Here is a 24,922-nt window from a genome sequence, read left to right as displayed (position 1 = left end):
ATTATCAATATTGCTGTACTATACTGGCATATGTAGGACAGTACATTACTATACTGAAAGAATAAATAATATTAATTCATAGTTGTCATTTGTCTAAAAAAGTGAGCCATTTTAATATTTGCTAATTCTAGGAGAGAAGTACAGCAAGATGCAGAAGTGTGAGGGTTTGGGAAATGGGGTTGCCCCTGATGTGTGAATACAGTGAGCAGTCCCTGTTAATTGTTAGAACTCATTTGGAATAAGGTAACTACAGAATTAAAGACATCAACTCATCAATAGCAATCAATCAATCAATGAATCAATCAATCAGTCATACAGCTACAAACAAATGAGATACAATTTTTTCAAGTTACACACTGAGACAAAGTGATAGTTAGGGGTGTGCTTGCTGATTGAATCTCCAGACTTTGAACATATGAGCATCCTCCAATTAGAGAATGTGCACTGGTGAAGAGAGACAAAGACAGTATGTGGAGGTTACACACAAGTGAAGAGAAACTGTGATGTAAAGCACAAAATCAGTCTACAAGTGTTGTAAAGCCACGGGAATGCAGCAACGGAGAGATGGTGACTGAGGAAATACCAGGCATGGTAACTACACACAGCAATGTTGGTACTATATTTCAGTGTTCTACTAATATTCCAAATTATTTCAGTTTGGATATTTATTCATCAGTAGTATTTAAATTGAAAACTGATAAATTTATAATATAATAAGTAAATTAGTCTATGTAAAGCAAATTATAAATGTTATTTAGCTCTAGTGATTTCAGCCACATCTGCCTGTAACTGCTAGTACTTACTTTGAGGTCGTGTATGCTGTAATGCAATATAAAAGCCCTTATGACCTGAAAATGACAGACAACCCTGAAGATGTTCTAGGGTGCTCAGTAAAACAGTTTGGTAGGGTTTTTTAACCCAAGTCCAGGAGTCAGAGCACAAGAAATCACTAATCACTTTCAGGGAAAAGCCAAAATAGAGAGGAGTTAACCATAGTTGTTAACTGAAGATGTCTCAGTTATCTGCCTGGGTCAGCACATCCCATATTCAGACACCACGTAGCAGAATGTAGATGGCATGACAGCTGTGGGTGAAAACTGTGAGGAGTGAATATGAATAAATGAATCAACAGGGACAAAAACATAAGGCTGAAGAAGACAAATGCGTGGATGATCATATTAGCAAATGAAGGAGGTAGAAACAGATTAAAATAAAGATGAGAAAATAATGACTACATTTCAGGAAAAAGAGCTGTTGTGATTAGTAAATCTTATTTCACATGATGATCCAATGGGAACTCCCTCCTTCCTCCCTCATTTTCTTGGAACTGCCTTGATATGCTACATCATGTGATCCCCAAACCATATTATGCAGAATTAGGCTGAAAATAATGATTATGCTTAATGAAGCACAGCCAATTTCCAGTAACAGCAATTCACCACTCCCTCTATGTAGCAGATTGCCTGAATCAAGAACTCTTCATGTTAAATATCTCTAAATCCCAGTGCCTAAAAGGAAAATCATGAGGTGCAACATTCAGATTTATATTACACATGAAACATAGCTCAGGTATAACTCTTTGAGGCAGTCCATGCTTTTTCTCATTTAAAAACCTGAAAATCTTGGATCAGGTCTAGCAGGCAGACACAGCATCCTTAGTACACAGTCTGAGTAACTGTGGGTAAAAAAAGTGGTAATTGTGAAAAGAAAACGTTAAAATATTTTGAGTTTTGGAATGAATAAAGTTTATAAGAAGGGTTTACTCACTTGTTATCAAGCAAGTTTGAATTGTGGAAAAGTTAGCAAGTATGGAATATCATACTCATTAAAGACAAATGATAGTGAGTGGGTGAAGGAAGATTAAAGGTGGTGGAAGAGGTAAAAATTGTTGGAAGGGAGGGAAGAAAGTGGAAGAATATCAAGCAGATAAACAAGGAATGTACATTAGACAGAAAGGGAAAAATGTTGTGTAAGAAGGTGAATCACAGACACAGATCAGGAAAAGGAAGGTAAGAAACTGAAGCAAGAAAGTGGAAAATAAAAAATCCACATGATCTACAGCTACTTTCCAAAATAGTACTGCTGAACAAACTGGTGCCTTATATTACATTAAACTTCAGGAAATAATTAAATGAAAACTTATATTGTTAGATTAAAATCAGGATACATACACATCCAAGGTATAATCTACAAGCAGAAAATTTGTTCTTGAAAAAGAAGAAAGGACAGAAAAAAAGCTTTATCATCTTACAATGGGTTGTGGGTACCCGATACCAGCTCCACCAGCCTTCACATCATAGGAGTTATACTGTGGAGAAAAACCCTGTAAAAGAAATAGAGAAAAAGAGAAAAAAAAGAAAAAAAAAAGACAAAAATGTGATTGCTACAAATCAAATAGGTATTTTCTTACAGTGGTACAGCAAATGCATGGAAGTAACTAGTTTGACATATAGCTGCCATATATTTACATAAGAGAAGCCCAGACAATGTCTTCCTTTGAGGTCATGGTGGCAATTAGCTCCCTAGGCTGGATACATCCATTTTTCTTCTTGACAGCTGGGCCTCACCTGAACCACAAAATTGCCTTTCTCTCTCCTTTTACTCTGGTTTGACTCCTTCTTAGCTTCTTTCCCCATTTTCTCTGTCTGTCTCTTTTCTATTGGACTTAATTGTCACTCAAGGAAGTTGAAATATTTTCTGTTGCACTAAAGAACAGGACTGTTTATTATTGATATCATGGTCCTGATTTCTTTTACCTGTGCCTAATGAATGACTCATTTCACATGAGCAGTCAGTCATATGATGTGGCATTATTGTGATGTATTATTGACCCCCAGGTGGTTGAGCAGGAAGGGTTGAGTGCAGACAATGCTCTGCCTGCTCTCCCAAACCACTGCAGGTCCAGCTCCTGCACTGGCCAGGTGCAAGACTCCTGTGCTCCCAATACCAACACTCCTGTCAGGATCCAACAGCACATCTTGGATACAGTGTTGGAATGGGAGACTAATTCAGCCTCTTTCCTCTCCTGTGTTTGCCTCTCTAAACCCCAAACCAGCGTCACTGGGACTGGTTAACTCATCCACAGCTCAGTTCTGCAGAGACAATCCCTCTCAGAATTAAGTAAAATGGAGATATCTTTCCTCAGTTTCTGGCTTATCTAGGAATGGGAAGTGTATATAGAAGTTATAATCAGTGGCCTTCATTCAAAAGTAGCAATTGTTTTAACATACAATTTTTTATTAGCTTTGTGCTAAAGAAGTCCCATCTTGTAAATCTGGGCTTGGTGGCCTGCATGGGTGCCAATGTCACCTCGTGACAAAGCACTGCCTGGGGCTCAGTGCTAATAAACTTTAGTTGCAATAAGCTCTCTTGCTGAGTGTGCCCAGCTCTTCTGAAATGACTTCAGCATTCAGTGAGCCAGAAATAGAGGCACCATGACAAATAGTACATGGCAGGCACTTCCCTGTGAGCAGAGGAGCAGTGCTTCAGTCTAGTCTTATGGGAATGTTCTGTTATTAAACATGAATTGATGAAATATAGGAAAGTAGGAGACTTCCCTAACCATTAAGCTTATGGGGAAATCCTCCATTACATTTTTTCTGATCAGATTATTTCTGAGTTACCTGAATCCTTCAGCATATCTGGCCCTAAAAGTTTTAAAAAGTAAGGCAAGGCAGATATTTAATTGCACTCCAGAGAAATTTTATGGACAAACCCTCAAAAGAACAGCAAAACCCCACCTACCCCCCAGCTCTGTTTTCCAGAGGCACAAATGGGATGGATGCCACTGAAAGCAAAGCACCTGGGAAGGTGCAAGGGACAGGTGCCTGCAGCATTGCTTTGCATGGCTGTGAGCACCAAGGAAGAAGCTGAACAAAACAATGACTTACACCTCCATCAATAGTGGGACATGACTGGCAGATTCCAGGGGGGCCAGGGGATCCAGGGTTCCCTGGCTGTCCTGGTGGGCCAGGGAGACCATTTATGCCTGGAGATCCAGGAGGACCCTGCAAAGACACAAATACAGCAGATACAGATCTTGGCACTTGTCTTTGGCTGCAAGGACATTGAGGGACAAATCTTTCCCTTTGTAACAAAGCATGTGTCACTGTGGAGGGAAACATCTCCTAAACAAGGTCACAAGCAAACAGTCAGGGAAGACAGACAAAATTCATACATAGGAACACTTGGTTGCTGGAACCTTATTACAACTGATATAGAATAAACACATCAGAAATATTTAGCAGTTCAGTTCCTGAATCTGAAATTATTACTGCTAATGGAGTCTTAAAGATTTTTTTTCCTCTTTCTGGAAATAAATATAGCAATAAAAACCAAATATGATACAGTTTGGACTAAAGTGTGTGTTCTTTCAGTTTAAATTTTTGAGAGTGTTGTAGAAGCTAAAGTTTTAACTTCAAAAGAACTCTAAAATAACTACATGGTACAGTCCTGCTGCAGACAGTTCAGACATCAATGAAAGCAGGATATCTTGGCAGTTTCAATGGGTTATATAGCACTGGAGGAATGGGGTCTTGGTTTTGTTCATTTCCTTGGGGGGAAAAAAAAGCTGCACTTACAGGGTCTCCTTTGGGGCCTTGGATGACTGTTCCAGGAGTCTGCAAAAAAAAAGGGAAAATAATTAAATTGAAAAAGAGAATAAAAATAAAACAAAAATTTGCACACATAAATAAGAGCAAAACACTTAAACATTTGAATATGGTTTTATCACATTAATTCTATTAATGCTTATTCAGTATATTTGAAAGTTGCAGGGTTCTTGGTCAGTCAATCTACTATTGCTTTGATCATCCACTCCCCCTGGAGTGAAAAACTTGGCAAATGAAGTCAGTACAACTTTGCCATTGAGTGCAATGGGGACAGAAATCCACTATTAAATGCTGTGACAGTTTTCTTGTGTCCCTCTTATTCCAGCATGTGAAGTGTGATGAGCTAATTTTAAAATCTCAGATCTATTGATGCAATTTATTTATTTTTCAATTAATAATTCAGTTACATGTTACTACATGGATTTTCATTTTTTGTGTTCAGCTGCTACCAGTAGTAAAGAATATTTGGCTGAAACAGTCTCAGGTGTTTCAAGATGACATTTCCCTATACACCACCCAAGGTCATCAGAACAGTTTCTAATGGCTTGACCAAACTCTTCAGTCAAAGAGAGGCTGGTGGAATAGTTCACATATTCTTCATTATCAGGAACTCCAGAACTTATGGGTCTCTAAACACAAGAGAGGGAGGTGTACTTAAATCTCCAGCATGCTTGCCTATACCACTCATTTCCACCTCTCAACATGTTCAGTGAAGTAGCTCAGAGGATCCTGGAAGCAGTGGAGTACTGCAAATAAGACTAGGTGACATATCTGTGTGTGACATATTTGTGTGTGATATTCCTTGTGTAAACAGATGTGCTGTAGAGCTGCAGAAACGCCCTCTTCTCTCTCTTCCTTACAACCCTTTCACTCTCTTATTTTCTCGATAAGGATCTTCAATGTGTTCGTGGCAACCTAGGTACTTTAGCAGAACTTCACAGATCCTTAACACTGGTAAAATGTTCAGATAAGCTGAAAGCTCAGTATAGCTGGCTCACTCACTGAAACATTTAGGCAGGGGGCTTGGCATGTGCTAATATTCTTGATTTTCCTGAGGCTAAGTTGCTGCAACTGGTTTGTATGAGGCTAAGTTGCTGCAACTGGTTTATATAATGCTAGTGTCTATAAAAAGATGGTGATAAATTGGGTATGTGCAGTATAATCACCTTTCCTTTACAGGGCATTAAGTCAGCAATAAGCCTGCAAAAGGAAATTCACTCTGTGATGATGTAGATTTAAATTGATAAGAAATGCAGACTCTGAAATGCCATGGAAGTTCTCTAATTTTCTTTGATTCTGTGTTGGCATTATTTTCCTGGATACAGGTTGAGTATGAAGTCAAAATAAGGTGTTTATATTATTCCTATGCTTTTCCATACAATCAAAAATGTAATGGCTAGTTGCTGCCTTCTGTCCCTTTCTACTGTTTTGGTGTTTGTTGTCTACATAAGGCTGGAAGATGCATTGTCCAATACAAGTATTTGCCTAAATTCAGAAAGTGGCATTGAAAAGAAAAGCACTTGAGAACATCTAAGCCAAAATGAATTGAGGTTGACACGCATCAAGAATGCAGCAACACCAAAGAAACAGCAGTGAGAATGAACTTACACTTGGAGATGGTGTTGTTGTCTGTGGACAAACTGGACAGCACTCTCCAAAAGGAATCTCTGGGTTGGGGCAGTCCAGCTCCTGGTCATCACAGATGATGTCATCACAGAGAACAGACCCCGCGTCGCACACACAGATTTGGCATGGCTCTGGTTTCCAAACATCCCTGTCAGAATAAGCCTGCCCAAGATGGGTACATCCTGTGACTGGAAACAGAGACAAAATTGTGTTGGATATTATTTCAAATGTGTATTCCAAATCAGAAATGAGTAACATGAAAACTGTTGGATAATTTGTTTGTTCGGTTTTCTGGTTCATGCATGTGAAGTAAAATGCTAAATGCTGCTCTTCAGGCACTGGGGGGATCTGTTACATTAATCACAGAATCTGCTCTCAGTCTATAAACAGACATCAGAGGAAACCTCCTGGAGCTGAGCCAAAGCCCAATTAAATCTCTGATAATCTTCTGTCTTGAGTAATTTTAGTGTCAGACTGATTTACTGTTTAATTAGCAATCAAATTCTCTGCTGCAGCTAAAGAATAAACGTGCCAAAGCTCTCCAGCAAGAGTGCCACTGGCCCCATGTGCCAACATGAGCCCTTGCACATGGATATGGAATAAGCCATCTGTCCAGCACCAACTCCTGTCTCCAGCATCCTGCATTAATAGCTGCCACCGAGGGGTTTCAAAGAGTTTTTTGAAAGCCAGCATATGTGACAGATCTGAAGGAATGTTCACATTAATTGCCCAAATGGTTTGAAATTACTGTGTCAGCTGGCCTGCTTAAAAGTTACAAGTGCCTTTTTTTCAGAAAAAAACGTTGTTCATCTGTAATATTCATGACTTTGTGGATTCCTTCCAGCAGCTGTTTTACTGATCAAATTTGTTATAGACTATGAACATGAAAAGGCTGATAAAAAAACTGCCTTGACACATTAAATTTTGGGTTGGTATTTTCTTAGAAAAACATGATCCAGAAAGCCAGGTCATTTAAGAACCCAATATAAAATAACACTAAGAGCATCTAATTTTAGTTTTACAAGCTCATTTTAAGTTTTGTAGATGTTATTAGAAGTCTTAGATTGCAAACATAAGTATCAGTAAATGTCAAGAAAGATTTTCTTTCATGGATAATTAAAAATAATTCAGTTTATAAAAACAACATTCTGGAGAAAGAGCTATTTTCGTGCCTACATCATTCTTAAACTTTAATATGAGGATAATTTAGCTACTATACACCACCCTTCAAAAAGAAAACAAAATGACAAAAGATGTAATTCAAATCTCTGACACTAAAATTGCCACTGGCTCAAGGCAGAAATTTCTGAATATCATCAAATTGTAATGGTCACAATTATCTAGTATGAGACTGAACCCAAAGTTGTTGCAGTTCCTTCCTATGGGTTATCCATTTATTTTTTTTTTTCTCCCTGCACCTTTAATTTCTGTTTTCAGTCTTTCCACCACTGTGTTAGAACCCTGGTCTCTTTTTTTCCCTTTTTCTTCCTCTCTGTATTTGTGGGTGTGTGTTCTCATTTCACACCAATGTTCTTTGGCAATGGGCACAATTACATGTGTTTCCTCTCTTCTCATGCTTCCTCTGCATTTCACCTTTCCTATAACACATAACTTCCCTTTTCATTTTCCGTGAATCCTTTCATTTCACACTGAGCAGTTCCCCTTCTTTATTGCCATGTGCTCAACCAAGCTTAGTTTGCCCCTACTCCCTTTCCACTTTCTCACTCAGCTGCTTTTCCTTGGGCATATTGACCTGACATTTTCCTCTATTTCACCCATGGAATTCATTGCCTCCTATGAGCTCTGGAAGGGCAATGACAAATCCAATCATGGAATGACTCCCTGAGGAGAGAGCTGGAGGGCAGATCTTGGGACAGAAGAGTTTCTTTTCCCAGTTTCAGTTCTACTACAGGCTGTCCATGCCCATGCACACCATCCTATGTTATTTTTTCATATATAAAAGAAGGAAACAAGCAAATGTTGTCTTGTAAGGGCTGGCACTCCTTATGGTTAAGAGCTGATTTTGACCACTTTCTTGATTAGAACAACAAAGCTTCAAAACCCCCTTCCAGACATTTTCAAGCCATTATTTTTCTTTGCCCGATATCAAGCTGGGATCCAGTATTTAACCTGCTTTTTACCACACAAAAAAAAAAAAATCTTAAAATGGAAAACCTTCCAATGGCATATGAAAACTCACTCCCCTCAAACATTCTCTATCACTCAGAAACTCAAGATTTCCTTTTTCGTCCCTTTTGTGCCTCTCTAGAAACTTAATATTCTGCACAAGGGAGAGGGAGAGGAACTGCTCATTTCCAGGACAGCCTCTTCCCCACACCCAATGTCACAGGGTTATGGCATCAGAGGATTCTGCTTCAAAGGACACTGCCTAACAATGTGTACCTTTGAAGATGGTCTAGACATCCTTCCTTAATCTGCCAAGCCAGAGCCAGTTTCTAAACACTATGCTTGGCTTCCTACTTCTCACCCCACAGAACCATATCCATGGATCCCAGGCAAATAAGCTGATTCTCTCCTTAGCTAGGTGCTGACTGTTTCTGCAAGAAACATTTCCCTCCTTTTCACAAACCAAGATCTTGCTGTGGGAACTTAGGGAAAAAACAAGCTGCCCAGTCTTGACAAGGCTAATGACAAATGTTTCCTGACAAACAGGAAGGCTGAAACATAGAAGTGAAGGATTATGAATGAAATCTTTATAGCTTCTGTAGTGACTCAAAAGCAAAACCAAATCAGAGTGGCTGGTTGCACACATGAAGCCCTCGAAAGCTGTGTGCTGTGGGAGGCAGAACCTCAGCAGAGCTTCTGGGGAGGTTAGAGCTTGTAATCCATCCTGAAGGAGTGGTTGGGTGCACCCTGGAGAGCATGGATGGGCACAGATCCATGTCACCCAGAGCAATGGACTATTCAGCTGTCTCTCTGCTTGAGCACCTACCAGTTCCACAGGCTAGAATGCTTTTTTCATTAGTAAACATAATAAGGAAGGGGAGAAATTAATTTTTTTGTAAGGCAAGTTATAAGTGTTAAATAAAAATACCTTTATATGGACCTAAAATAACTTAATATTGCAACTATTTTCTCTTGTAATATGCAGTTATATAAATTGCATAAACATATAAAGAGATGTATATGTTTTTCTGTACCCAAAAGATTTGTTTGATTAATTGTGATATTCTGATTTTCAGCTCCCACTATCACTTTCTTAGCCTTTCAAAACCACATATTTTTTAACTGTGTTTAACACAACAAGGTCCTTATTTACTAGTAAATTCACATCCAAGGATTTGAACCTTCATATGCCAATTTCTTCATTGTTCTTAATTCTTTTTCATTGATTTGTTTTGTTATTTTCAGAGATGTGATCTCTGTGATCCAATGTGGAGCACAAAAGTCAATCTTTCCCATTTTTGCACAGTTAGTTAGAAAAGATTCTGTTTTCAAGACAGAAGCAGAATCTTTCCTCAGTGCTCAGTTTCTCACACTGCAAATACTCACCTGCTGTATATTATTCAACAATATCAATAAAAACCATGGAAATTTAAAATATGGATCAACGACTGATAATTTTACATTAATATGGAAATAAAGGAGATTTCTCTGCATTTTTAGAAGCTTGTCATTCAGTAATGCTACAGTAGATGGCCTCATTTTACAGGAAGACGACAAAAATCTGAAGACATATGGATATAATGACATTCATATTTGCTTCTAACTTTCTGGACATTGTTAAATGAATTAAGAAATAAGCTAGGAGAGCTGCAATGAAAACTGCCATGGCCTTTGGCAGAAAGAAAGTATTAAATAGATTTCCAAAGGAAACTTACATCTGGGAAGACTTAGGGTGTTAAAGACTCCCCCTCAGTGCTCAGATGTAGATCTGTGTGTCAGCATGTTATGACATAATGCATTTTGCATTGCTCATAAAGATTAACCATTAGCTCCAAAATCCTTTGGAAAGCTGATTTGTGCTGAAGCACTGGCAAGTAGCATATAGGAATAATGAGGTTATAAAAAAGCTGACTTGTCTGCTTCTAGACTTGTGATATAACAGCCACATACTTGCCTTAGCCAGCTTTTCTTACTGGTTCCTAAACATACCCATTAGCCTGAGATTTAAGAAATATTAGAACTGAACAGTATTTGTCTATGGCAATGCATAATCTTGTTCTTCCTCCCAGAGCTCTAAATATGATGGCTATACAGCATGTCCCTTCTGTGGCACTTACTGCAATGCTTTGTTGGAAGCCCTGTCAATCTCTAGTGCACTGTTTAAAAAGTTTAATATTTGAAAGCCTGTATTAAATTGAAATTATGCAGTTTACTGAGCATTCATGTTGTAATAGGCTTTTTCTATGTGAAGCACTTCCCCAGGCCAGCCTAAATAGTGAATAAAATTTAAAAAAAAAGGCAAAGCAATAATTTATGTATGCTAGTTTTATATTACTTCCCATTCTAGGAAGACTGGCAGCTGTCCATAAGCAGACTTATAGTGAAACCTGAAAGGAAAATCACAATTTAGTTCCAAAGGACCTATAAGTGGGATGCTTAGAGGACTCCAAATGTGTGCAAGGGAAAACAGAGATGGCCATTTCCATATGTCCTGAAAGATGACAGATGTCATATGGGACATAATCCCAATTCCACTGAGGTGAAGAGGATTTTATTATCACATGAGAATCTGACCTGCTCTGTAGTTGCTTTTGGCTTTGCATTTGTGCAAGCACCATGATCGTGACTTACCACAGTTTTATGGCAAAAGGAAAAAATTTCCTAATATTATCCTCACAAACCACAGGCCTTTCCACTTTGGACAAAGCCAATGTCCAGCTATTGCATTAGTAGCAGACCCACATATCCAATTTATGGAGATGTGACTAAAGAGTTAGAAATTAAAAAACATCTTGAACTTGTCTGGTTCTGCCTCAGAGAGGGCAATAGTCCACACAGGGGTGACTCACAATCCTCCAGCAGCTGCCTAATGATGGCCTGGGAAGAAAAACTGAGGAGCTTTGGTCTGTGAGAATTTGATCACAAACATAATGAGTCAAACAAACAACTTCTGCTGTATTTAAAGTGAATCTGTTAAAGGCTAAAGCACCAAGATCAAGAAGGTCTTGCTTCTAACTTTGACAGAATCCAAAGCCTGATGAAGTTAAGAAGGGCATTGCCTTACTTTTTACAAAATCTGTGTTTCCTCACCCTGACCTAGTTTTGGTCATTTGCTTTACAGGATGAGTACTTAAAAAAATGGTTTTACATTTCTTCTGTAGTAAATACATCTGTTAATTGCATGGCCCAGTACTGTCTGATACACTGTTTAAGCAAAGGACAAAGTAGAAGGGATGTATGTTGTCTATTTTCAATACAAACACTATCATTCTCCCCTACCAGAGTAGGTGGAGGAATCCACCCCAACATGTGAAGCAATGCTGCTTTCCATTCCCTGAGCAGAAAAGAATGCCACAGCATCTACCTCGAGGCAAATGGTTTGGGCTCCCTGTCTGGTGTTAGGATGATGTTTATAAGAAACTCAAACACACTCGTTCCATCCCATCATCAGTAATGGAAACAAGCAGACTCTCATAATGAATGAATTGGCTGGAGCAGCTGGGATGGCCTGGGCTGTTGGCATGTCCGGTCAGTGCTGAGTACTCGAAAGGGCTCAAATCCTGTCTGGGTCACAGGAGTCAGGAAAGGAGGTGGAAAAAAAGGAAAAGAAATGGTCTAACAAGTTGGGGTTTTTCCACTGCAAGGCCTTCATACATTTTCTCAGCTGGAATTGTCTTAAACAACTAATTAATTGAATCAATTTCACATGGTGCATGAGGACATAAGGGCCAATTTAGGTATCCATACCTATTAGGATATTTTCAGGTTTAATAGTATTGATTTTGTAAGGCTTCTCCACAGATGATTGGAGGTAATGAAGCCTCCATTTATTAAACACTTAAATGCAGACTGTGCAAAACCAGAGTGGGTCAACCTTAAAAATGCTTTCATGGTCTTTGAGCTGTAGAAGTAAGAACTGCTATCAGGTGGAAGGGAAAAGGAGTGTAAATGAATAGTTCACAGATTTCCCAAGTTTCACACCAAAAAGGACAGCTACATCCTGTTCTTTCAGAATGAAACCGAAGCTTTCTTACTTCTAGGGATGCCTGTCTGCCAAGGAAGCTGGCGTTCAAACAGTTCTGCCACTGCCCAGTCCCAGGTTTCCCCTTTTCTCAGATACAGAGTAAGAAAAAGCTGCTTAAAAGAATGCTGGTTAAGCATAATGCTGTACTTGTCTGTCAGGGGTGTTGCAGGATGGAGTCATGTGCTGTTCCACTGGCAATGCACAGAAGAGTCTGGATCCTCAGGTTGAGGATCCTTGAGTCACATAGCCAAACTACCCTTGCTTCAAGACCCACCCAGTCTGTGTGTCAGATTACAAAATAAATAAGAAAAAAAGCAGGCCTGCACTGGTACAAACAAGTGCTTGCATTTTAAACAGCTCATTCCTTGCTCCCTTCATTCATCTTTATATGCTACAAATGCCACAATCTTTCTGCAGACTTTAAAAAGTTTTAGAAATATCAGGATTAGAATATATCCTAAGCATATTTGTTACCAAGTAAAACACAAAATGCCTCTATTTCCCCTGCAGATTATTGGCTTTTTCCTAATCTTTCAAAGTGTGATTTAAAAACTCTAATTTTATCTTGGTTGAAAAACTCTGCTTTATCTTCAGAGGGCTGTTGCCCTTCTCAAAAGGTAGTATGGTCTGAAGCAGCTGATTCTCTCACACTGTTCTGTTTCAACATTTGTGTTTCACAAATTTCTCTATTTGAACACTCATGCTGACACTCTGAAATGATGTTCTTCATACAACTTCGAAAGGTCACCCTGGCACAGCAGTGCTGCAAGGAAATAGTGAGCAGAAATATCCCATCAGAGATGTTACACAACAGCCTTGCTGCTTCAGCTGGTGTCTGGCGTAAGAAACTGTGGCAAAAGAACTCCCTTGTTTCAAAACTTGTAATAGGCAAACAAAGTGCAAGGCGATTTCTTTGCTCTTTTGGTTGAGGAGAGCTGTTTTTTGCAGAACTGTCATTTCAAGCTGAGTCATACAAGGGGCAGAATAGAGCTGACTGCTCTGTATCTATCACCTTGCTTCTTTCTTGGGGCTGCCCAGAGAAATGTTGACTGTCTGTTCCTGAACTCATAAAAGTTATTTTGAGGAAAAACTTCTGCTGGATTCAGGAGACAGCTGTACCCCTTTTGTTCCTAGCTATTCCTTTACAACATCATGGGCCAAATTGCTTTTTTCATGGGAGGAAGATATTCCTGAATGACCATCTGTATTGACATGTTACTCAGGGATTTCCTCTCCAGTGTCCCCTCTCAACAGTCTGACTCAGTGACTCAATTATATTTATGCTCTTTTTAGTAGATAACAACCTCTTTTGCCATAAGCTGCAGAATTCAGATAATTCCTCCCTGATTAAGGGTAACCACTGCCTGATCAGAACCTCCCTTGATTTCACTGGGCTTTGAATCAGACCTAAAAAATGTTAGCTTCAAGGCATTCTGGTGGTAACTGAAGCTCTTCAGTGCCTGACAGATCAAATCTTTTATTAAGGGTAACATTAGCATTAGAGCAGGACACAAAGTAAGAAGACATTTCATCATAATTTAGTGCACTCAATGCCTTTTAGAGGGACAAGTGCATCATACTTCAGCTACTCTTAAATTGCTGGTAAAATGCCTATGAGATTTTTCCATCCCCTCTGTTCTCACGTTACAATATTTTTTGTGCCATGTGGTGTCATGCTAAGAAAAAGCAACAGGCTGCAAAGAACTTAATTTGTGGCTATTTAGTTGTAGTGCTGGCATAAATTTTAGTACTTCAGTAATATGATTTTAATGTGCTTCTTATCTTTAGAGTGAATGATACCAAATTCTTGCATAAAGACTTGTGTCTTAAACTAAGCAAAAATGGACATAAATTCAAGCTCTAATATGATTTCTGATGATTTAATGGATTTATTAGCTATTGCATCCTGCTTATTCCAGCAGTCAATGAAGACTTCTAATCAGAATCCAAGTGTCAAGGTAATGCTGGTTTTGAACACTCAGAACCTTCCAACTGTATTCCATAAAAACCTGGCCTAACATATTTCTAAAGAAAAGCAATAGTTCGAGCTCAACATTACTAGGATTAATTAAGAGGAAAAATTTACTAAAATACCCCCAAGGTGTAACTCAAAGACATACTTCTGCATTCCTGATTCTAGCTAGGACCAGGAAGAGTTTATAACATTGGAGGGTTCTTTGAGACATTTCCTGCAGTAGGTCTGTCTCCTGGGAAGAATTAAAAATAAAGTGGAAAAGTAATTTTGCACAGGTTTCCCAGACTGACAGATCCAAAACATCATGAAAGAGAGGTTCAGCTTTTGATCTGATAAGAGGAAGGGAACAAATGGAAATTGATTGTTAAAGCTTGATCCACATAGAACCTCATTTAAAACACTACTTAATTAATGATGCTTTAAGCTTCTGGCATGATAAAACCTAAACACTGCATGGGGAAAAAATTACGACTTTTGTTTTGCAATGTCTAAATTTGTAATTAAAACAATTTTTGGCAGGGAATTAAAATTTCAAATGGGACATGATCCTCTCTTTCCCCTTAGCTCTGTGAGAGGGCTAACAGATTTATGCAATGCTGTTTCTGTGGTTTGCCCTGGAAGAGATCAGCTTGATTCAATGCTTCTCTCCTGAGGCTGAAGCAGATGGGAAATATTACAATGGCAGTATAATACATGTGGTAATATCATTTATACTTTCAGATACCTTGGACAAAGTCACCCCAATATAACTCCACAGCCATAATGAACTTACATCTGAGATGAGTAAAGCAGCAGGGGGGCAAATTCTACACTGGCCTAAGTCCCTGCATGATTTTATTGGTTTCCCTGTAATTTCAGAAGTTGGAAGTAAATGAAGGATTTGGTTCTTGCGTTTCATATTCCAGTGAAGGATTAAAGTGCTCTGGCATACTGTCTAAAGAAAAGAATCATATCTTTGGCTGCCAATAAATTAAGGGTATTTGTAATTCAGAAGGTTGTGGTGAGGTTCTGAATGCATAGTGCATCATTAACCTAGTTTCATCTGCAAAACAGTTTGTATTCATTCATTCCTTATTCAAGTTTGTATTAATTCACCCCACATCCATTTTGGACAGTTTGTTGGATATGGATGGCAGTATTTGAAATTCTTCTTAATCTGCCTCATAGAGGATATTAAATGGCTATTTGTACACTGGATACAACACTCTTATTGTCAACCTCCTAGGGCTACTAAAGTAAGTATTGTGAAGGTTTTCTCAGGGTACCAAAGACAACTTAATTTTGGAGACACTTTTAAATGTCAAGTTCTATGCCTGGCCATTTTTCAAGCACAAAGACCTATGGATCTTCCTAACTAGTTCCCTAGTGAGGTGAAAATTCACACTTTTGGTGCAGGGAAGAGCCTGCAAGCAGAGAGCTGACTTCTTATTAATATCAGAGGTCAGCAGCCTTGCTACTGAAGTGGCTGCTTGAGTCCTGGCACACATTTAGCTCTCCCTGCTCTGTGCAGCAACAACCTCAGCTGGCATAGGGAGAGAATAAACAGCACCACATAGCCCAGGAGGGATGGAACATCTGCAGCAGACACAACCCAATCCAGCACAGTTTATCTGCTGCAGCCCTTAAAAGGTATGGGTGGAAGAGCTGGAGCCAGAGAACACCTGATAAATGAAAAGACTCTGTACAATTCACTTTTTTTGATTCTTCCCTGAAGGACATTTACAGCAATCTTTCTCTTTTCAGCTGCTCTGAAATAATCAGTTGGACTTGAAAACCTTTTTTCTTTCTTCCTCCATATTGATGTTATTCTGTTCATACAAAAAAGAGGGAGCTACAAAGAGGACCACCCTGCCAACAGCCAAGCCACCAACAGCCTTAGAATATTGTGCAAAGAGTCTTCAAAATGTCTGAGCAGATTTCAATTACCCTTTTCAAAGATTTGCAATTCCCACTACACAGCCCATTGTTTGCTTTCACTAGGACATTCTTCTCTTAAAGAGCTGGCATGGAATGACTACTGCTCTGTAGGAAAACAAGCAGAAACCATACAGTAGATTTAAAGACAAAACCAGAAAAGATGTAAGTTTTTTTTTTTAAAGCGGCTCTCATGAACATAAAAGTGTTTTCCAAGAAAATACAAATCCTATTTTTGCTGCTTATAGCTGAAGGAAAGCATGGGGGATGTAGTTTATTCTTCTTTGATGCTCAGCATGGCTATTGCAGTTAACATCAAAGGAACAATAAGCGATGCTTCCCATATTTCCCATTAACTCTGTTCAGATGAGCAATTGTTTCTGTCTGGTCTGTTTGGAAAAAAAAAAAAAAAGATGCAATTTTGTTCTTGCTTATTTTCCTAAATCAAGTAGAAAGAAGGAAAAGAGAAGAAGCAGCGCAAAGGGAAAGAAGAGAGGAAAAAAGATGTTCTAATGCACCAACTGGTCACTGGGCGTGAACTGCAGGGAGCTTCAGTGGGAACTGATTATGTCCAGCAGTTTTCCAAGAACTGCCAGGGCTGAATTGCTGTGGGAAGTATTTTCCAGACACAGATCATCCTTTCATATCTACTGCTGCAAAACGTGCCTGGGATGTTCCTGTGACTCTGCTGCCCTTTGCAGCGCTGGAGTTGGGAATAAAGAGGTGCCTGAAGCTGCCCTAGCAGCCCACGAAAGGTTTGCACTCAGGAGGGAAGGTTTCACCTGATGGGAGAGCAGAGGTGCCTGTGCCACCCTCCAGGGTGGGATGCACAGCCACTTGAAAGAGAAATCCAGCAGCAGAAAGGGATGTGTCTCCAGTGGCTGTGGATAGCTTTGCATTTTGCTGAAGGCCATTCTCTGATAAATCTACAATTCACATCCCTCATTTCTCAACAGTCATTTGGGTGCCCCTTTAGCTGTAGGAGAAAGCCTAAGCTTTCAAAACAAAAATCCACATTTGGCCTTGAAAAATATATATTTCCATTACCCTCACATTCTTCCTGTTCAAAGTCCTGTGCATGCCTTGTCCTTCCTGGCAGACATCTCTCCACGGAGTATTTGTTTGAATCAAAGCAGGACAAAAATGTACAGACATTGTTAAGGAGGTACCATTTTCATTCTCTTTCTGATAGTTCATGTTTAAATGAAGGGTTTGACATAAATGGGGGAAAATGGAAGTAGCCTCTGAGCTAATCTGAAAGGAATCTCCTCTTCTAAACTAAACAAAGCCAGAAGTCCCAGAGCTGAAGTTTATCCAAACTAAAGCCAACAAATGGTTGTTTTTGGAGGGGGTTATATCATGTTTTCCATTGTCATGTTGACATGAAACAGGCAGAGGATTCCACTTTTCAAACTCAGAGACAAGATTGGCTCTGAAGTGAAAATAAATAAAGAGAAACAGTGGTTGAAAGTAGGTTAAGTTTCCTCAAATCAAAATTCAAAGAGCCCTTCCTATGAAAGAAAAGATGAGAAAAAGTAATGATTGTTTGAAAATATAAACAAAAAAATATAATGTACTCTACCTCTGTGTGCAAGATGAGTTACTCTACAGCCAATGGTGGATTTCATTCCTCTTTGCACCTTTCCAGCATTTAAGATAGGATTAGCAAACCTCCCTCTCTCTCTCTCTTGTACTTATAGAAGAGACTTTCTGATTCCTGCAATTCATAATTTTTTACTACCTATGGAGGTTCTGTCTTGATTAACCACAGTCAGAAGCAATGCAAGGGTTAATATTTGAATTTTTGTTTTTTAATACAGTTTCAAAGCCATGTGAGACATATTAACAGCATGATCACTACATATAAATATACAAATCTTATTTTCCTGTAACAATGTCTGTGTTGAATGGAAAAAAAATCAGGAAATTCTCAGGGAATTCCTTACAGATTTTTCCAGTGACAAAATGTCTCTTGTCAGGGAAGCCACAGAGAGGACAGAAAGGAAAGCTTAATGAACCCTGTGCATCAGAAGAATCAATGGAAGAAAAAAAATCCCTGGAGAAGCAGCTGTCCTGCAGCAGTCACCAAGGCTGTGGGAAGCTGGCAGCAATGAGCCACCAGACAGCACCTGTGCCACAGGGCCACCACTGCTGTGACAAGCACAGCCCCACAGATCCAGCCCTCCAGGAGGAATCCACAGCACCCCTGGGCTGCAGGCAGGCAGCACACTGAGGGCCAGGGGCTGCAGCATTCTCTGCACGCTGCCCTCAACAGCCTGACCTGAAGCTACAGAGGCAAAATAACTGTTTTTACCCCTCCTGGAGCAGGGGTAACATCTGTGCCCAGTTCTCCTTCTGTGAAAGGTGTATTACCATGGATATGTAGAAGGAGGGATAGGCTGGTAAAATCGCAGCAGCTAAATGATGACACTAAAATTTTTGTTTCATGTAGGGCTGAAGGTTATTTATCATCTGTCAAAAACCAAAATAAGAATGTCTCAAAATTAGAGACAATTGGCAGTAGATACTGAACTCTAAACCAGGTTAATCATGTAATCTACAGTTTACCAGGATACAACATTGAGAATGAGCTAACAGTAGCAATGTTGAATCAGAACAGATTTTATTATACCTTTCTCAAGCCTGCTTTATTTTTTGGGTGCTGTCAGTAATAAATTGAATAGTGGTCCATCATATTAAACTGCAATGTTGTAGGACTCTAATCAAGTTACTTTAAGACCATAAAACCCCCTATTTGTTAATAACATATCTTTGCCATTGCCAAAAATTTCGCTTTTCTTAAATGAGATCTTTTGCCCAGTTTCTTAAACAAGCATGACTAAAGACCAGCATAATCTGGAGTATTAATGGTTTGACCATTGCACTAATATCTAATTTTGTGAGCTTTGACAAGTCATTACTCCAAACCAACAAATTAAATGTTGCAACTCTTACAGCAGCTGTGGCCTGTGCTCTTCAGCAGACTGGGAAACTACCACAGAAACATCAAGAGCAATACAGTGCTCCAGGTGCCCACCAGCCTGGGAAAGTGCACTTTGTTATTGTTTGCCCTTCCTGGTAGGCTGAACCTTTCAACTCTGAAGAAATTTATTTTAACCCCAAATTCTAAATACCACTCTGCATTGTTTCTGTTACCGATCCTCAGCATGTTGTCCCAATTTTGGGGGCATTTCTGCCATTTTCTGCAGATTTCTGATTAAAACAAGGTGTGAACCTAGCTCGGGCAACAACTAATGGAATAGTGTCCATCTGGTTTCTCAGCCAGCCTGTGGAACAAAAAAATGATGGTAATTTCTTTCTCTTTTTTTGAGCAGCATTAATTACAACTCTTCCCCAGCTGTTGTGTAAGGCTGGCATCAGCAGAGTTTGCAAGTGACACCTGGCTGCTTATTTCAAACCTCAACACTTTGGCAGAAGCTGGAAGAGGAAATAGGATCTGTTTGTAATCTGCAGCACTAAGAGGAGAGTAAACCTAATGACTCTGACTGAGGCATCAACAGTGAAGTTTGTGCCAGCAACAACACCCTTCTACCTCTGCCTCTTCTCCCTGTAATAAAGCAATGGATGTTTCCAACTCCACCTCCTCTTTCAGAAAAATCACTCTGTGTAGATTGGGTGATTTGGTCTCAAGTCAAAAACAAATCTGGAAAATAATGAAAGGGTTATATAATAGTCTCATTTTCCTAAGGCTAATGTGTTCCAGGGGTGTGTGATATAAAATGTGTTTATGAAATTTGTCATATTTCCAAGAACATATATATAATGTTTAGAGGGGGTGGATTCCCCAGGCTTTCATTTAGCATGATTTTTCCAGACCAGAAAGGAATGTTTCAATTTTCCTAAGCATAACCTTGTCTGCAGTGTGCTTGGTAAAAAATAGCTAGGAAAAATGGAAGGAGAGGAGTAGACCCCAGATATTTCATTACTTCACATAGTCCAGATTACTTATGATGGTTAATTATCTCTTGGCACACAGATGTGCATCATCTGGTTTTACTGTCAAAACTGGATGGAAACCTTTCTGAGTTACCAAAACCTTTGAGGAGAGATAGTTCTGTTGTTAGCATTTACCCTTAAATTGGAAGTTTATCAACAAAAAGCACATGTGTGCAGTGTTCCATTTGCTAAACATGACAGTCTGGCAGTCTCACAAATAATGATATCTGTACAGTACCCATCCTCTTTACATGCTATCTAATCCTTCCCAGTTAATTAAAAAAAAAAAAAAAAAAAAAAAAAAAAAAAAAAAAAAAAAAAAAGGCCAAATCAGCTGTTTACAAGTTTTCCTAAAATATCATTATTTTCTCAGGGATCAGAAGTGGGTGCTCAACAGGAAAAGTCATTTGCATTCTGACTCTTGAAGCCTCCGTGTAATGGTTATATATAATTTTGAAACTTCACTTTGCAAATGAAAGTAATATGAAAGGTCAATAAGTCTTGTCAGACAGATTTTAGCATTTAGCCATTACCTCAGAAATGGGTTTCCTGACCAAACATCCAAGATAATACTTGCATTACAAGGAAAACACTAAATTACCTTAGGGCAAAAAATTACTTGGAATAATACTGAAAGGTTTCTGGCATTGCTGTCACACTGCTTTCAGAGCAGGAGAATTTTCCTAATGACCTCAGTGAATTTCCTCAAGGACTGGGGTGTACCTGGAAGTGTCCTGCTCTGGCTGACTGAGATATCCTTTAAGCATCAGAGATGCAGCTGAGACAGGCCCAAATCCATCTGACCTCCCTTTTGGCACTTGTGAGAGGGTGCTGTGGATGTGCTTTCTTTGTAGGCAGTGGAAACTGTAAAATACATCCAGCCTGCCTGGCTAAAATTTATTCTGTCTTCTGGAATTGCCTCTACAAACTCAAGAAAAATGGATGAATGCAGGCTGCAAGGCTTAGGAAATGCTTCCACAAGTTGTGCTCGCTGGGTGGAGAATGGATTTCCTTCCTAAAGAAGCATTCTAATATCCCACACTTCTGAGTAATTTAATATGCAGGATGTAAAGGTGCCTCCAAAGGGTGGAACTGAACATGCATTGCTGGACTCTGAATCATCTGTGGTGTCAGAAGTGCTGGCCTCCTGTCCTGTCAGCCATCAGGGGGCATCTTATCTGGACCATGGGCAGGGCTTGAAAGCCCTGTCACACATCAGAAAACCTGGATTGTGTCAAGGTGATTTCATCTCCAGGCTGAAAACATCCTGGTGGGTTACAAGGACATACAGCTTTTGGTCATGGAATTCACAGAATATTCCTTGTTGTATGCAGATCCCAAGCTCTAGAAGAGGTTTAGCCTGAGGCTGTACTCAAATCTCCATTCCAAGCTATTACAGCAAGACAAAGAAACATAGCCCAGGGGTACATCTGACTACCCTAAACTCAGTGTATACTGAGTGGTTTCCTTAATATCTTGCCAAGTCTTGTCTCCTGGCAGGCTTTCCCAAGGAAAATTTTATATTGACTTACATTTGATACTAACCATATAAACATTTTTCTTGACAAGAAAGAGTATTTCAGCATGTCTGGAAATTCTCTTTTCAGTTGTGGAAAATCTGGTTTCCCAGTCCATTCCCTGCCCTGCACATGAATTAGTGATACAAATAATCAACCCCTTCAATTATTATTTTCTAGGAGAAAAGCATATTCAAATGTGTGGAAAGAAACATTCTAAAGTGAGGAGAGAATCCAATTTTTTGAGGGATTTATCAGTCTCTCTGTGTAACCTCATCCCTGTAAATAGTATGGAAGGTAGCCCAGTAAGGAAATGTTACAACACCATGAAACAGGAATGTGGCAGGGAAATGAGAATACTCATTCACACTTCATTTGTGTATTGTTCTTCTACCCAAAATTTACCATTTATTGAGTCAAATATATGTTGCACCTCAGAAATGTCCAGGGATATGACTACAGTGAGGGAAGGAGACCTGACACTCAGGAGGAGTTTGTTTATGGAGAGAAATAAAATGTATGTTCCTCCACTTTATATTGGATGGTCTTTCAGTGCTTATCCCTTTGCAGATAGACACAGGTATATAAAAGAACACTTACTGCATTTTAAATATAAACAATATATATATTGCCTGCTGCTGTAAGAAGAGAAAACTCACAGCACATATTTGCTCAAATGTTATAGTCTCTGCATTTCATAATCCTTATAATCTAAATGAAGGTTATTGGAGAGAGAGTTTGTATATGGCAAAGCAGAACAGAAAAGTGTCAGTTCACAGTAAATTTTGTTTACTCTCTGCAAAATATATGCATTATTTTATTTATTTATTTTTAATAGGCACTTAGGCTTAGCCTGTGTCTGTGCTAGGTGAGGGAGGCTGGTGCTGCAGAGACTGTTGCCTGATTTGCCCATGCACAGATCCTCCTGAGCTCCAAATGCTCCAGTGCCAACAGGCTGCTCCTGGTGGATTCACACTCACTCCTCTGCAGAGGTCCCTGTCCAGGTATGGTGAGACAGATGGGTTTGCCATGAACTGGCTCAAGTAATCATTTTCATTAAGTGTGTCATACAGAGTAGTGTAGGGTGTGATTTTAGAGGCATTTGGCTTTCCTTTATAGCACCACACTTTCTTTGGCTGCTGCTTATCATGTTAATTGTAAGGCTATTCCTTGCCTCTCTGTAGGAATAAATAAATTGCTGATCTTTCATATTTACTGGAGAGAAAAGTGTTTTATCTTAAGGAAGGTCTGGTTTACAATATCTGGCAAGCAGGAACTGAGCACATCCAAAAAAGGTCAGCTGTACTTGTGGAATGCCATCTGTTTAACTTAAATACTCATACCACACTTATCTTCACTCTAGGTTGAATTCTTGTATACAAAGTACTTCTCTCCCCTCTGTATTCCATGTTCACTTGGTTTTTGGCATTCTTGCTCTCTGTAAACATGCACACACACACTCACATGGACTTCCACATACCATCAACTGCAAATCAGTCTCGTGAGGGGCTGAAACAGCCTGCAGATGCCTGATTCAAACTATTGCAGCTGAGGGAATTAATTTACCCTCCTGTTCTATGCCAAAGAAAGAATTTTGCAAGCTGACATATTTTCATATATCAGTCTTAAAAACTCCTTCAACAAAACTGAATTTTAAATTTTTCTGCACACAAACTGTTGAAAGAAACCCCCCACGCTGCCAGTGTAAGACAAACAAGTACAAAGGAGAACTCCAAATAAAATAGCTGGAAGCAAAGACTTATTTCTTCTGACAAAGAGCTTTCAGGCAGCACAGAGCTAACATTTTAAATGTTATTCCAAGAGTTAAAAGAAATAGCTTAGAATCCCTCCGGTGTCTGTAGCAGGAAAACAAGCAAGAACAAGAACAATTGCAGCCAGGGCAGAGAGCACTGTGCAGTCCTTCTAACTTTAAAGAAAGCAAAGCAAAGAGAAACCTTTGGGATGATACTCCAAATCTTGCAGCTTTCAGCTTCCCCATTAAATATCTGACTGCTGAATTAGTGAAGGAAAAGTGTTGTGGTGAGATTCGTGCATACACATTTCTTACAAGCTACTAAAATTATTGGTAAAAATAAAAATAAAAATAAAATAAAAACATGAAATCATAAGAAGCTTGAATTACTCACCGACTTGTTGTGCCAAAATAACTGAGGGTTGAAACACGGCAAGAATGAGCAAAGTTACTTTTTGCACAGAGCTCATCATGTCTAAATATTAGACATGAGACTCTCTGTGCAAAAATAAAAATGGGGGGGGAAGAAAAAAATCTGTTCAAAATAGCAACATCGGTTGTTCCCTGCCCTTCCAGCACCGGGCCATGTACAGAACTCAGCCACAAGCATTCCCCAGCTTTGGCCTTAAATAGGAAAAAAATTGGCTTACTTTTCTTTTCCACCCCCTTTACTGAAACATGAGAAGAAGACCATCCCCTAACAGTAAATGAATGATTAATATTTCTCTTGGCTTTACAGAAGACTAAAGTCAACTAAACAAGATACACAGCACATCTGGAACTTTTGTGTGTGTACGAAACGCGTGCTGACACTGTATATGAACAGTGTATATGCACTCTGTGTGACATATATGCATGTGAAAAAAAGCCCTGTGCCAAAGCCTCCAGGGCAAAGCATTTTTTCCTGTTAATTAGGAGTCAATGGTTAAAACCCAAACAGGATTTTAAATTCTTAGTGCTCCCTAACAAAGATAAAAGGGAAGTAGCGATGTAACTGCACAGACTGAAAGAATCCCAGAAGTGGAGGAGCAAACCTGGGTATTTCTGCTGATGAGCAATCTGACTTGATGAAAGGAAGGACTGAAAATAACACTTCTGTTCCAGTGCTTTTTCCACCATTTCCACCTCATAACATGATTTTGTGTTACATGGGGAGAAAGCAAGCATTAAAAAAAAAAATATGAAGAGGACAAGATTTCAAATCCCAAGCATCAATCTCTCAAACTAAACCTTTTCAAGAAATTTAGTTTGATGCTGTCATTACAACATTTGAAAGGAATGCAGAACATTTTTCTTGTCTGTTTGCTCCTCAAACAAGAAGGTAGAGAGGATAAAAAAAAAAAAAAATAAAAGCAATCTTGAGATTTCTAATGCTTTTTAAACCTAGTTATTTCTTTATTCCACACAAAATTTTACTGA

General features: G+C 39.1%; 1 protein-coding gene across 1 annotated transcript in view; it reads right to left on the bottom strand.

Moving 5' to 3' along the window:
- Nucleotides 1-24,125, bottom strand: part of COL3A1 (collagen type III alpha 1 chain) — a 48,654-nt gene extending 24,529 nt beyond the window's left edge. Inside the window, exons 1-5 of the mRNA XM_079310709.1 lie at nucleotides 23,898-24,125; nucleotides 6,219-6,424; nucleotides 4,581-4,619; nucleotides 3,891-4,007; nucleotides 2,252-2,323 (exon numbers count right to left, since the gene is read on the bottom strand). Of these exons, the coding sequence (XP_079166835.1) occupies nucleotides 2,252-2,323; nucleotides 3,891-4,007; nucleotides 4,581-4,619; nucleotides 6,219-6,424; nucleotides 23,898-23,976 (513 nt within the window). The 5' untranslated portion in view covers nucleotides 23,977-24,125. The remainder of the gene's footprint in view (nucleotides 1-2,251; nucleotides 2,324-3,890; nucleotides 4,008-4,580; nucleotides 4,620-6,218; nucleotides 6,425-23,897) is intronic.
- Nucleotides 24,126-24,922: the final 797 nt, after the last annotated feature.

The sequence above is a fragment of the Erithacus rubecula genome, assembly GCF_903797595.1.
Source record: "Erithacus rubecula genome assembly, chromosome: 8".
Lineage (NCBI taxonomy): Eukaryota > Metazoa > Chordata > Aves > Passeriformes > Muscicapidae > Erithacus > Erithacus rubecula.
This window is presented reverse-complemented; position numbering and strand designations above follow the sequence as displayed.